The sequence below is a fragment of the Babylonia areolata genome, chromosome 32 (assembly GCF_041734735.1).
Source record: "Babylonia areolata isolate BAREFJ2019XMU chromosome 32, ASM4173473v1, whole genome shotgun sequence".
Taxonomy (NCBI): domain Eukaryota; kingdom Metazoa; phylum Mollusca; class Gastropoda; order Neogastropoda; family Buccinidae; genus Babylonia; species Babylonia areolata.
Genome location: NC_134907.1, coordinates 10,530,138 through 10,545,137, shown reverse-complemented (window position 1 = coordinate 10,545,137; position 15,000 = coordinate 10,530,138). Strand labels below are relative to the sequence as shown.

The 15,000-nt window shown below is 42.7% G+C and overlaps 1 protein-coding gene and 1 long non-coding RNA gene across 2 annotated transcripts in view; both read right to left on the bottom strand.

Annotated features, from left to right (window-relative positions):
* LOC143276458 (uncharacterized) overlaps positions 1–15,000 on the bottom strand; it is a 471,243-nt gene that overhangs the window by 239,702 nt on the left and 216,541 nt on the right. The gene's annotated exons all lie outside the window — the stretch shown is intronic.
* Positions 6,486–15,000, bottom strand: part of LOC143276390 (uncharacterized) — an 8,946-nt gene continuing 431 nt past the window's right edge. Inside the window, exons 2-4 of the mRNA XM_076580878.1 lie at positions 9,586–9,665; positions 8,991–9,025; positions 6,486–7,712 (exon numbers count right to left, since the gene is read on the bottom strand). Coding sequence (XP_076436993.1) covers positions 6,486–7,712; positions 8,991–9,025; positions 9,586–9,665 — 1,342 coding nt within the window. The remainder of the gene's footprint in view (positions 7,713–8,990; positions 9,026–9,585; positions 9,666–15,000) is intronic.

The window sequence follows — 15,000 nt, the reverse complement described above, 5'->3', positions numbered from 1 at the left end:
TACGTTCCCCCAGGTCTATGTTTCCCCGGGTCTATGTCCCCCCAGGTCTATGTTTCCCCAGGTCTATGTTCCCCCAGGTCTATGTTTCCCCGAGTCTATGTCCCCCCAGGTCTATGTTTTCCCCCACAGCGGACCACAGTTGACCACAACCCAAAAGCGTTGAGACTGCATTGACACAACACCCACCTACCCATCATCACCAACCCCCCACACCCACCCCCACAACACCCACCTACCCATCATCACCAACCCCCCACACCCACCCCCACAACACCCACCTACCCATCACCTCCAACCCCCACCCCCCTCCCCCACCCCCACAACACCCACCTACCCATCATCACCAACCCCCCACACCACCCACCCCCACAACACCCACCTACCCATCATCACCAACCCCCCACACCACCCACCCCCACAACACCCACCTACCCATCACCTCCAACCCCCACCCCCCACCCCCACCCCCACAACACCCACCTACCCATCATCACCAACCCCCCCACACCACCCACCCCCACAACACCCACCTACCCATCATCACCAACCCCCCACACCACCCACCCCCACAACACCCACCTACCCATCACCTCCAACCCCCACCCCCCACCCCCACCCCCACAACACCCACCTACCCATCATCACCAACCCCCCACACCACCCACCCCCACAACACCCACCTACCCATCATCACCAACCCCCCACACCACCCACCCCCACAACACCCACCTACCCATCACCTCCAACCCCCAACCCCCACCCCACCCCACACAACACCCACCTACCCCCACCCCCGCACCCCTACTTCCGCCCGCCCCCCCCCCCCCCTCCCTCCCAATTCACTCCGCTACAGAAACAAAGAACAAAGAACAGCAACACCGATCTAAAACGACGACACCTGAAAGCGATCCGATGATAAATGCCCAGCAGATGTTGCCATTACGTGTAGATCAATAGCTTGTTTTTACCTTCCGCATGACGAACCACTGTCAACGTGTTAAACCGACAAGTTTGGAAACGGTAATGAAAGGGAAGGAGGGGGGGTGGGGTGGAGGAAGGGTGTGGTTAGCTGTGGAGCGGGATATATGAGGACATAAGTTGATGGGAATGGTAGCAGAATGGTTAAGACGTTCATCTGCCAATAACAGAGAGTCCGTGAGGGTCTGGGTTCGAATCCCGCTCTCTCCCCTTTCTCCCACGTTGGACTGGAAAATCGAACTGGGCGTCTAGTCATTCGGATGAGACGATAAACCGAGGTCCCGTGTGCAGTCCAAATTTGGCGCACTGAAAAAGAACCAATGGCAATGAGAGTGTTGTCCTCTGGCAAAATTCACTGTGATTTTGTACACAACAAATATATATGCATGCACTCAAGGCCTCACTAAGCGCGTTTAATTTATGCTACTCATCAGGCATCTGTCAGGCAGATGTGGAGTAGCGAATATGGATTTGTCCGAACGCATGACGCATCCTCGAGATACTGAAACTGAAAACTGGTATCGTCTGGTATGGTATGGTATGGTATGGTATGGTATGGTATGGTATGGTATACGATACGATACAATACGATTTGATGTGATGTGATGTGATGTGAATGTGTTATAGGATACTTACATAGCGCCTATCCCCTCGGTCGGAGACCAAGCTCAAAGCGCTTTACAAACTCGGGGTCATTTTCACAACAGGCTGCCTACCTGGGTAGAGCCGACTGACGGCTGCCACTGGGCGCTCATTAGTCGTTTCCTGTGTCATTCAGTCAGGTTTCAGTCACACACACACACACACACACACACACACACACACACACACACACACACACACAGACATGTAATATTTTCCGTGTATATTTACCCCCGCCATGTAGGCAGCCATACTCCGTTGTTGCTTTTTACGGGGATGTGCATGCTGGGTATGTTCATGTTTCCATAACCCACCGAACGCTGTCATGGATCACAGGATCTTTAACGCGCGTGCTTTGATCTTCTGCATGCGTATTCACACGAAGGGGGTTCAGGCACTAAGCAGGTCTGCACATAATTATGTTGTCCTGCGAGATCGGACAAAATCTCCACCCTTTACCCACCAGGCGCCGTCACCGAGATTCGAACCCGGGACCCTCAGTTTGAAAGTCCAACGCTTTAACCACTCGGCTATTGAGTGGAACAGATAAACACACAGAGTTCAACATGAGGGTGGAAAGGAGAAAGAGAGAGAGAGAAGGGGGGTGAAGGGGGGGGGGGGGGCAGACAGATAGACTGACAAACAGACATATAGACAGACAGTTAAAGACAGACGGAAAGAAGTACAGAAAGAGGGAGGGAGTAAGAATACAAACGCAAAAACGACGGTTTTATTCACTGAGAGAGAGAGAGAGAGAGAGGGACACAGAAAATGGGGAAAAAATAAGAATACAAAACACAAAATCCAATATTTTATTGAAAGAGAGTGAGAGACACAGAGACAGACACAGAGAGAGAGATACAGAGAGAGGGAGAGCATACAAATTCAAACACATAAAAAACACGAATGCAGTTTTCACATAAACCAATACAAGGTTATATCTTTATTAACCAGAGGTAATAGTGCTGTGGGTTTTTTGTAGTTTTTTTGTTTTTGTTTTTTGTTTTTTTGTTGTTGTTGTTTGTTTTTGTTTGTTTGTTCTTGTTGTTGTTTTTCATCCAATACTCGCTATAAAGGGAGAATACAGCAACAACAGAAGCAAAAAGAAATGTAAACAAAGGGGAAAAATTATATTTTTAGAAAAAACAAACAAACAAACAAACAAAAAAAACAAAAAAACACATCTATCACTCAGCATCTCCCTGCATCTCGACTGTTCCATCCTCTAGTTAGTTATCATCGTTTGCAATCTGCTGGTGTCACTGTTATAATAATAGTCATAATAATAATAATAATAATATGCATTTATATAGAGCCCTTTCTCTCTAAGAGCTCAGGGTGCTTTACATGAAAGAAAACTATTACAAGTTACATAAAACATTTCTCAAAACCCCCTCCCCCCTGAGCGAAAAGCAGAAACAGAATCAGATGCACGGATATGATGAGGGAAGGTTGTTCCAGATGTGAGGAGCAGCAAAGAAGAAAGAGCACTCACCATAGGTTCTTGTACTGACACGAGGAAGTCTCAGAAGGTAACAGTCAGAGGAAGAGCGGATATTTCTTGCGGGAGTGTAAACACTGATAAGGTCAGAAAGATATGTAGTTCCTGCGGCGGAGTGGAAAGCAGAACAGCAGAGACACGCAACTTTGTATTTAATTCTCGCTTCAATGGGGAGCCAATGTAGGGTGCAGAGGTGAGGAGAAATGTGATCAGTACGTGGGACTCTGGGAGTCAGACGGGCAACATTGTTTTGAAGTTTTTTGAATTCGCTGAAGAATGTTATCACTGATATCTGCTTAGGGTGGGTGTGCAGCCCGCTTTCGTGGTGGACTTTTCGTCGCTCGCAATGCGAGAAGTAGGTCACATGACGACACGGACAGCCCACCACTGTAGCTGGCTTCCCGGGAGTTTGCACTGCTTTTGTTCGGACAACTTTTCGGCAAGAGTTTATATATGGATCAGTTCGAATACGTAATGGCAGATATATGGCAAGAAACACGCTCAATGTAAACATAGAAGACTAAAGCAAATAATGGGTGTTATTATAAAACCACATATACCTTGTAACCTTGCAAAAAAGGTCACCGAAAATGTTCAAAACCCTTTCGTCAAAACAGCGATTTCCAAAACGAAATTTTAGCCTTTCACTTTCAGTGACCAGAGGAAAAAATGAAATTGAGTCGCTCATGCGCACGCGGTTCTCGCTAAAAATAGGAACCGGGGAGTCCCGACGAAAATCCGACGAAAGTGGGTCCTGCACACTCTCCCTGTTCTTCTCGTCTTCTCGTGTCCATCTCTCTCTCTCTCTCTCTCTCTCTCTCTCTCTCTCTCTCTCTCTCTCTCTCTCTCACTTGACGCCAGCAGACATCAGCGATGACAAAGAAACCAGCAGATTGCAAACAACAATGATAACATTGACACCAGCAGATTGCAAACAACAATGACACCAGCAGATTGCAAACAACAATGATAACAATGACACCAGCAGATTGCAAACAACAATGACACCAGCAGATTGCAAACAACAATGACACCAGTAGATTGCAAACAACAATGACACCAGCAGATTGCAAACAACAATGACAACATTGACACCAGCAGATTGCAAACAACAATGACACCAGCAGATTGCAAACAACGATGACAACAATGACACCAGCAGATTGCAAACAACAATAACAATGACACCAGCAGATTGCAAACAACAATGACACCAGCAGATTGCAAACAACAATGACACCAGCAGATTGCAAACAACAATGACACCAGCAGATTGCAAACAACAATGACACCAGCAGATTGCAAACAACAATGATAACAATGACACCAGCAGATTGCAAACAACAATGACACCAGCAGATTGCAAACAACAATGATAACAATGACACCAGCAGATTGCAAACAACAATGACACCAGCAGATTGCAAACAACAATGATAACAATGACACCAGCAGATTGCAAACAACAATGACACCAGCAGATTGCAAACAACAATGATAACAATGACACCAGCAGATTGCAAACAACAATGACACCAGCAGATTGCAAACAACAATGATAACAATGACACCAGCAGATTGCAAACAACAATGACACCAGCAGATTGCAAAAAACAATGACACCAGCAGATTGCAAACAACAATGACACCAGCAGATTGCAAACAACAATGATAACAATGACACCAGCAGATTGCAAACAACAATGACACCAGTAGATTGCAAACAACAATGACACCAGCAGATTGCAAACAACAATGACACCAGCAGATTGCAAACAACAATGATAACAATGACACCAGCAGATTGCAAACAACAAAGAAACCAGCAGATTGCAAACAACAATGATAACAAGGACACCAGCAGATTGCAAACAACAATGACACCAGCAGATTGCAAACAACAATGACACCAGCAGTTTGCAAACAACAATGACACCAGCAGATTGCAAACAACAATGACAACAATGACACCAGCAGATTGCAAACAACAATGACAACAATGACACCAGCAGATTGTAAACAATAACAACAATTATACTATGACTCTGATAGGTTCAAAAATATTAATTATATGCATGCACTCAAGGCCTGACAAGCGTTCCTGTCATGCAAATGCTACCTAGAAGATTTGTGGTGTAGCACATGAGGATTTGTCCGAATGCACTGACGCCTCTTTGAGAAACTGAAACTGAAAACTGAGAAGAAACAAGGCACAGCATGAATACGAATCACTGCGCATCACAAATATTCAGGCATTTCTCCCAAACATGTTAACCATCAGCGTAAAAGGAACGTCTTTCCACTGTAAGTGATATTACTGTGTGTGTGTGTGTGTGTGTGTGTGTGTGTGTGTGTGTGTGTGTGTGTGTGTGTGTGTGTGTGTGTGTAGCAGAAGTAGTGGCAGTAGCAGCAGTAGCAGTAGCAGCAGTAGTAGTAGTCTTCAATTTTACGTGGGTTTTTTTTTGTTGTTGTTGTTGTTGTTTTCCACTTAAAGTGATATTAATGTGTGTGTGTAGTAGTAGTAGTAGTAGTAGAAGTAGTGGCAGTAGCAGTAGCAGCAGTAGTAGTAGTCTTCAATTTTACGTGGGTTTTTTTGGTGTTTTTTGTTGTTGTTGTTGTTGTTGTTGTTTTCCACTTAAAGTGATATTACTGTGTGTGTGTGTGTGTGTGTGTGTGTGTGTGTGTGTGTGTGTGTGTGTGTGTGTGTGTGTGTGTGTGTAGTAGTAGTAGTAGTAGAAGTAGTGGCAGTAGCAGCAGTAGCAGTAGCAGCAGTAGTAGTAGTCTTCAATTTTACGTGTTTTTTTTGTGTTTTTTTGTTGTTGTTGTTGTTGTTGTTTTCCACTTAAAGGGATATTAATGTGTGTGTGTGTGTGTGTGTGTGTGTGTGTGTGTGTGTGTGTGTGTGTGTAGTAGTAGTAGTAGTAGTAGTAGTAGTAGTAGAAGTAGTGGCAGTAGCAGCAGTAGCAGTAGCAGTAGCAGCAGTAGTAGTAGTCTTCAATTTTACGTGGGTTTTTTTGGTGTTTTTTTGTTGTTGTTGTTGTTGTTGTTGTTTTCCACTTAAAGTGATATTATTGTGTGTGTGTGTGTGTGTGTGTGTGTGTGTGTGTGTGTGTGTGTGTGTGTGTGTGTGTGTGTGTGTGTAGTAGAAGTAGTGGCAGTAGCAGCAGTAGCAGTAGCAGCAGTAGTAGTAGTCTTAAATTTTACGTGGTTTTTTTTTTTTTGGTGTTTTTTTGTTGTTGTTGTTGTTGTTGTTGTTGTTTTCCACTTAAAGTGATATTATTGTGTGTGTGTGTGTGTGTGTGTGTGTGTGTGTGTGTGTGTGTGTGTGTGTGTGTGTGTGTGTGTGTGTGTGTGATCTTCACTTCTACAAATCAAAATAAAAATCCAGCAAGTCCGAATCCGGAGACGTGGGCGGGTTTTCAGGGAAAACGAAATCCGGTTTGGGATCGAAACCGAACAGTTCAAAGTCCAGAAAGAGCAGCCGCTGGACTTCCAGACGATGTTCCAGAGGAACGGCAGCGAAGGCTTCCCTCAAGACCTCGGTCCTCTGAGCTTTCAGTGAGCTCTTCTCTCCGGATTGCCGCAGGGCCTCAATGGCTGCAGCGGTGAACTCCTTGGCTGTGATGTTGGCAGTTTGGTCCTTCCTGAAGGGGAACGGCTGCCACTTGCTGATCATGCCCCGTATCTGAAAGATCTTCCACAGTCGTCGGCAGGCTTCGTCCAACTCCATGCACTCGGTAACCTCTGCTCTCATGCGTCTCAACATTGTGTCAGCGAAGTTTGCGATGGTGTCGCTGTCGTAGTTCTTGGTGTAAGGGACCGGCGTGTGTATGGCCTTCAGAATGAACGGCATGTCTTCTCTGAGGGTTTCCAGATGGCCGATGTACTTGTACGGGTAGTCGCACCACTGGCAATGATCGTGTGTGGGCATGAAATGAGGTTCGCGTTTAACACCGGTATTTCTCATGTGGATGAAAAACTTGATGAATTCAGGGAACGTGACGTTGTGTCCACACCGCTGACTGACCGGGTCAGCATTCTGTCGGAAAGTCTGCACGATGTACTGGCCTCTGGATCGCCAGAAGAGCGGGCTTGGACAGAACAGTTTGTCAACGTAGGCAGACACGAGGCGAGAGTAAGGGTCACGGACAAAGCCAAACAACACGTCCTGCTGACGAAAGGCAAAAGAATCAAGCTTCTCCCCAGTGGTGAGGAGCTGTGTGTTAGGGTCACCTGTTTCGTTGATGAATTTCAAATGCTGTCTGATGGTCACAGAGCCAGTTTTCTGAATCGGGCAGTACGAGGCATAGAGGTCCTCAGCAGGTTTGTACAGCAGAAACGATTTCAACGGCATCCTGTACTTTCTGAACTCGTGCTGGCTGGAGTACCGGCTGCAAGCTGACTGCAGGATGTCTCGCCTCTGTTGGAAACGGGAGGCGATTTCCGCTTCCGTTAGTGCTCCTGGCTTTTCGGGTTTCTGAGGTTTGGTGTCGGGAGGTTGCTGTTCCGCCGGTGACTGTGTTGCTGATACAGCAGAACGTGTGAGCTCTGTGAGACTGGTCGTTTCCTCTGGACACCAGCCCATCTTGTGCTGCAAGAAGAAGATCAAACAAACACACTGTGATAACAGTACACATGATAGTCAGTCGTGTCCGACTATGACCATCAGAACAGCAGAGGAGGCAACTGCTGTCCCGACTATTTGGGCTAGAGTTTGATTTCAGTGGTTAGCGTCTTGCCCAAGTTACATCCCCACTCTCTCTGCCAAGAGGGTTTTATTGCACTGTTGCCGTTGTGAAGGTTTCCAAACACCAACAAGCCCCCCAAGGCTGCAGCACTAACAGCCAGTGCAATCTTGCCTCCTAGTTTCAGAATAATAGTTCTTCACAAAAGACTAAGCTGTAAATGATTTCCCATTGCAATGGAGAAGCCATTGATAATACAGCTCTCATTTTGGCCCAACTGTAAACTTATGTCAATCTGTGTTATAAACAGAGTGTTAGGCCTTCAGTAACGGTAACTTAACGTTCAATACCATCCGTTCAAACCAGATACAACCATACAGTCCGAGACGATTGTACATAGCTCGAGGATAATACAGTGAATATACCTTGTCTCTGATATTGATGCCATGATTGAACACTTAGGTGAATATCTTCAGAGTTGAACAGCAGGTGTTTAGAAAAAAAAAGGGGCGGGGGGGACGGGGGGGCGGGGGGGGGGGTGAAGAAGTAAAGCAGGAAGCTGGAGATGATAAAAGAAGTTAAAGACAAAAGAATAAATGATAGAATTTTGAGGATTTCTAGCACAGATTTTCCAGAAGACATTGGCAGTACCTATAATTGAAAGACACCCATTGAAATCTAATGGAGGGAAAAGCTGCATACGAGAGTGAGTGAGAGAGAGAGAGACAGAGACAGAGACAGACAGACAGAAAGACGGACAGAGAGAGAGAGACAGACAGAGACAGACAGAGACAGAGAGAGGGACAAAAAAGGGGGAAGTAAGTGTGTGTGTGTGTGTGTGTGTGTGTGTGTGTGTGTGTGTGTGTCTGTCTGTCTGTCTGTCTGTCTGTGTGTGTCTGTGTGTGTCTGTGTGTGTCTGTGTCCGTGTGTCTGTGTATGTGAACGTGTGTTAACGTTAATGTGTTTTCACAACACATTATGTGTTGCATAAATCTCTTTTGGTTTTTGTCATTATCATCATCATCATCATCATCATCATCGTCATCATTATCATCGTCATCATCATCATCATCGTCATCATCATCATCGTCATCATCATCATCATCGTCATCATTATCATGTCTTCCACCATTAGCACCACAATCATTATCAATAACGTCATCATCATAGTAACTCAAACTTACATAATGGTTCAGGCCATAAGGTGCTCCGGATTTTCCTGGAAAAAATTGTAAATTGATTTATGTTTCACAAACAAACACACACACACACACACACACACACACACACACACACACACACACACACACACACACTGTGACGGACCCGTGTGTAAATCACGATGATTTGATAGCTTTCTACAGTGACTCACCAATAGTTTACACACACACACACACACTAACCCCCCCCCCTCCCCACCACCACCAACCCCCCCCCCACCCCCCCACCCCCCACCCCTCCCACACACACACACACACGCGCGCGCGCGCGCGCGCTGTGATGGACCAGTAAGTAAAAATCACGATGATTTCCAAGCTTTCTACACTTGACTCACCAATGGTTTACACACACACACACACACACACACACACACACACAAACACACACACACACACTAACCCCTCCACCCCCGACCCCCCATACACACACACACACACGCATGCACGCACGCACAAACACACACACACGCATGCACGCACGCACGCACGCACACTGTGATGGACCAGTGAGAAAAAAAATCACGATGATTTTCAAGCTTTCTGCACCGCACTGACTCACCAAGCCAAGTTCTCCAAACCATGTAAATGACAGAGGCACTGGCGAAGAATAGCAACAGAAACCATCGTGCCTGAGTTCTCCTGAAACAGTTCACAAGTTTGTTTATTTGTTTGTTTGTTTTGACAAAGTATCCATTGGCTTATGCCATATCTACTTCATCCTATTTTACTTATTGTTATTAATGTCTTTAGTTTATTAGTTTTTTCAGATACGGGGCATGATCAGCAAGTGGCAGCCGTTCCCCTTCAGTAAGGACCAAACTGAAGTACCTATAACCGAAAGTCCCGTCTGATGAGTGATAGTGCCAATCCCCGTGTGAGTACTGACAGTTCTGTGGTTTCTGACCTGGAGTCCCAGTCGTCTACAGCAGGTGAGAAATGAACTGACAATCCATTATTGCAAGACATCAAGAAAATGCTGACGGGTATGGACAGTAAATTTGATGGTAAAATGGACACCATGGCCAAGGAACTGAAGAGTGTCTTTGACTCTGTTGTTGAACTAAAAGAACATTTCCAAGAAATGAAAGAGACAATTCGTGATCTGCGTACACAGAATGACTGACTGAAAAGAGAGAATGGACAAATGAAAGACAGGGTTGGTAATCTCGAAAAGAAAGTTGACGACCTGGAAGGACGATCCAAAAGAAACAATCTGATATTTTATGGAATGCCTAAAAGGGATGGGGTGACCCAAACTGGTTGTGAAAACATGATTCAAGATTTGTCAACTGATAACTCGAACTTTCACAGTCTGTAGAATTTGATAGACTCCATCGCCTTAGTATCAAGCCAGATTCACCCATTATTGCCCGCTGTAGACAAGGAAGAAATTCTAAAGAAAAAAAAAAAAAAGAAACTCAAGGATATTTGACCACCTTCTCATTGAGGGGGGAAAGTTTGCTCTCAGTGAGGAAGGTCAGTTGCAGGAAATCAAATAGGGACTCGGCCTGCCCTGTAAAACATTCAGAAAACATTCTGCTGCAGAAAATAATCCTGGTAAATTCACAAGGGTAGATCTTTTTCATTCGACTTGAGATCAACACTGAGTCCTGGGAGGACCTTGCAGATGACCGCAACAGCTGGAGAAGCACTCTCAAGAATCAGCTACATATCGGTGAAGACAAACTGTCAGCTGCTGCATCAGAAAAGCAAGCTCGCAGAAAAGGAACGGCAGCCAACAGACCAGCATCAGCTTACACATGTGACCGCTGCGACAGGGACTGTCTCTCTCGCATCGGTCTCTGCAGTCACAGGCGACGCTGCTTGGTCCAAGCAGACAGCCCAATTAGACATTAGGTCGGATATACTCTATCCATGGTCAGCCATGACCGAAGGAAGCCTACTAGATCTTTTTCATGCGACACCGAAGTGCCAAGTTGACCGTCAGCATGTACGGACTGACAGCAGTGTGACACTGTCATGTTGTAAATGTTGCACACAGCACAGCTGTCGTGTACGATGTCGTGCAAATCATGGCTCTCAGTGCTCCACACTGTCCGTTGTACAGGCTGAAATATCAGCTGAACAGACAAGGGAGAGTGGGGGACCGTTTCAATGTGAAGATGTCGGTTTAAACCAGACTCTGAATGAAAATGAGACTGGAACTGGAATGTGTGCGAGTGACTGGCATGTCAATGGAGGCAATGTAAGTAAAGATGTGTGTTCGTTTTCATTTTTTCGCTGGAACGTTGGCGGTCTTTCAACCAAACTTAGTGATTTGCATTTTTTATCTTACATCCATGGAAGAAGACAAAAATGACTGCAGGATTCTTCAAAGACAAAAAACTAAAGTTTATAAAAACCTTTTCGGTGGTGGCTGAATCGTCTTTGTACAGTGGGACACAAATAGGATTCAGCCACCACCAAAAAGGTTTTTATAAACTTTAGTTTTTTGTGGTACAAAGAGGATTCAGCCACCACCAAAAAGGTTTTTATAAACTTTAGTTTTTTGTCTTACATCCATGCATTTGATTTTGTTTGTTTGGTGGAAATATTCTTGGAATATTTAGATTATAGTTTGTTCCCTTATCACCACGTCTTCTGTAAACCAGCAATAAAATGAACAAGGAAGGGGAGAACATCAGGAGGAGTAGTGTGCTTGATATAAAAAATTAAATTAAATTAAATTATAAAAAAAAAAAAAAAAACGATTTTGTGCCTTTTGTCTCGGAGCTTGAATGTAATCATGACAACATTTTGTGTTTTGAACTTGACAAAACTTTATTTGGTTTTGACAGAAATGTTATTTACATATGTGCGTATCTTCCTCCTATTACTTCCCCATACTATGCATTTTTACATTGACAGTGGACTCGATTATCTTGAAGATATTTTGACTGATAAATTATCAAATGATGATAATGTCAGTATTCTTTTGTGTGGAGACCTCAATGACAGAACTGTGAACATTTTCCCTTCCAGTAATGATAACATCGATACTCGTAGTTCTAAGATTGATAGTTTTGATGTTGGTTTTATAAGACAGTCAGAAGATTCAGAACTGAATGCATATGGCAGAATGTTTTTGAATTTATGTGTTGCTTTTGAGTTGTTCATTACGAATGGTGTATGGAATGGCGACCTTCAAGGTCATTACACTTACATTTCAAATGCAGGCAACAGTGTGACTGACTATTTCCTAGCTTCTGAAGATTTTTTTTTTATGTGATACAAAATTGCTGTCAGCTCAGTGTTTCTGAAATGATTGATTCTGATCACCAACCTCTTGAATTTTATTTTGATGCAAGAAGTAACATAGAATAGAATAGTATAGAATATATCTTTATTACTAAGTGTACCGGGGTCACAAGGAATAAAAGATGAGAGTTATCAGAAGGATGATGTTGCGCAGACATTCATTGAAAAAATTGTCTGGAGTGATGAATTAATGCAACAATATTATGAAAACATGCATTCAAAAGAAACAACAGAAAAAATACACCATGCAACAAATTTAATTGAAATTGATATAAATATGGCATTGAACGTTTTCAATAATTGTTTGCGACAACAAGCCGACTGCATGAAGAAAGGAAATTTACATTAATCGTAAAAGATAAGAAGAATGGTATGATCAAGAGTGTAGAACAGCGAAACGTAATGTCAGAAGGTTTTTTCAGAGTGGCCAGCAGAACGAAAAAGAAAGAAGATAATGATAGTTTCTGCAGTGCTGGAAGCAAATACAAAAAATGTTGAGGAGGAAGAAAAAGGAATATAACCATACTCTGAAAGATAACTTGATCCAGTCAATTAAGGACCAGAAAGAATTCTGGAACAACATGAACAAAATGTGTAATAAAAAAAAAGTCTCAGTCTAACAAAATATCTGTGCATGATTGGTTTAGTCATTTTAAAAATGTTCTTGAGAAACACACCAGTGGCAATGATGTCTTTACTGACACGAATGATTGTACTAATGTTTTTGATGATAGTGCTGATATTGATAATGGTGATGGTAATGAGTATGACAGAAATTATTATGATTCTGAAGATGCATTGTTAAACCGTCCAATTTCAAAAGAGGAAGTCCAACTTGCAATCAGGAAGTAAAAGTGTGGGAAAATACCGGGACCAGATGGTATTATTGGGGAATTATTCAAAAATGTGGAGACTGATGTGTTTGATTTTTTGGTGCATTATTTCAACAAGTTGTTTGATGCAGGTCAGTACCCTGACAACTGGAAAGAATCCACCATTATACCATTATTCAAAAAAAGGCAATGTTAATGATCCTAATAACTACAGAGGTATTTCCTTGTCAGATACCAGCAGTAAACTGTACAGTTCTATTATTAATTCAAGATTGCAAGAATGGATCAACTTCAACAACATTACTGTTGAATTCCAAGCTGGTTTTAAACAAAATTATTCCACAGTTGATCACATGTTTACGTTATTAGCAATTGTTCAGAAAGTTTTCGTGTAATAGGAAATTATATGTGGCTTTTATTGATTTTGAGAAGGCATTTGATACAATTTCTAGAAAACTATTATGGCCAATTTTGTTAAAACACAATATTAAAGGTAAAATATTTCATTGTATTAAAAGTATGTATGAAGTTATACAAGCAAGAGTTCGTTGTGGAAATCAGTTCACAGGTCATATGGTGTTAAACAAGGTGATGTCTGTCATCCCATTCTTTTCTCCTTGTTTATAAATGAACTTGCTTTAGACATTATTAATGGGGGAAGACATGGTGCCACTTCAAACGCTGATTTCGTTGAATTGTTTATTCGTGACGTATAATGATAATAATAATAATACTGGACATTTTATCAGCGCTTTCCTCATTGCACAAAGCGCTTTACAATCCACACACACATGCATACAGATCACACTCTGTCTTCAACTCACAATCATGCATAATAAACATATGTATGCACATACAAACTCGTACGTACAATACATACATACATGCATCTATCCATTCTACGCACACACGATACAACGTTACAAATAAACCTACACAATCAGCTAACTACTTTCATGTATGAGAGAGGGTCTAGAGGAAATGCTGCTGGAAGAGGAAAGTCTTGAAGTTAGATCCAAAGGAAGGCAGTGAGGGGCTGTGACGGACGTGGTGAGACAGAGTTCCATATTTGAACAGCAGATGATGAAAAGGCTCGACAACCGTGCTGTATTTTAGGACGCGGAAGGTTCTATTATCACGTATGTTAACTGTTACATCATTAGTGTTGCGTAATTCCAGTTTGACATCACGTTATGACTTCAGTCTGTCGTATCTTGACAGAGAAAAGGTGTTCAAATTTGACTTGGTCTTCTGACACTGAATACTGTAAGAACGAAACGATGATCGTTAATATCAATAACGCCAGTAGGTAAACAAAAGACAAACCAGGAAAATGGGAAATGAATGAAGCAAAAGAGAGAAATGAAAAAAGGTAGCAAAAAGAAAAGAGAAGAGAGAGAAAGAATGGAAATCACTAAAGAACATGAATGAACAAGAGAGGCAAGGCCTTCAAGACTCACTTGTGATACACTTTTTTTAAAAAATTTCTTTTAAATCCAAGCTTTTTATGTAATGAGTATAATTTCACAATGTAATGTTTAAGATGAGAAAGATCAGTTTAAAGCAAATTAACTCCCCTAGTATTAATTACAGAGTAAATTCCCTTTTTTTACTATCTGCACCAAAACGTTTGCAAAATAAATAAAACTTCCATGCTTAGCAAAAGAAGTTCCTGTTTGAACAAAAAATGATAATAATGACTGCTCTTGTTGTTGGGTCAGAATATCAGATCAAAGTGCCAAGTTCAGAGAATACAAAAAATATAAATATATCAGTAAATGCAGTTTCCATATAATTAGGCTTCATTTTTTATTTTTTTGTGCCCATCCCAGAGGTGCAATATTGTTTTAAACAAGATGACTGGAAAGAACTGAATTTTTCCT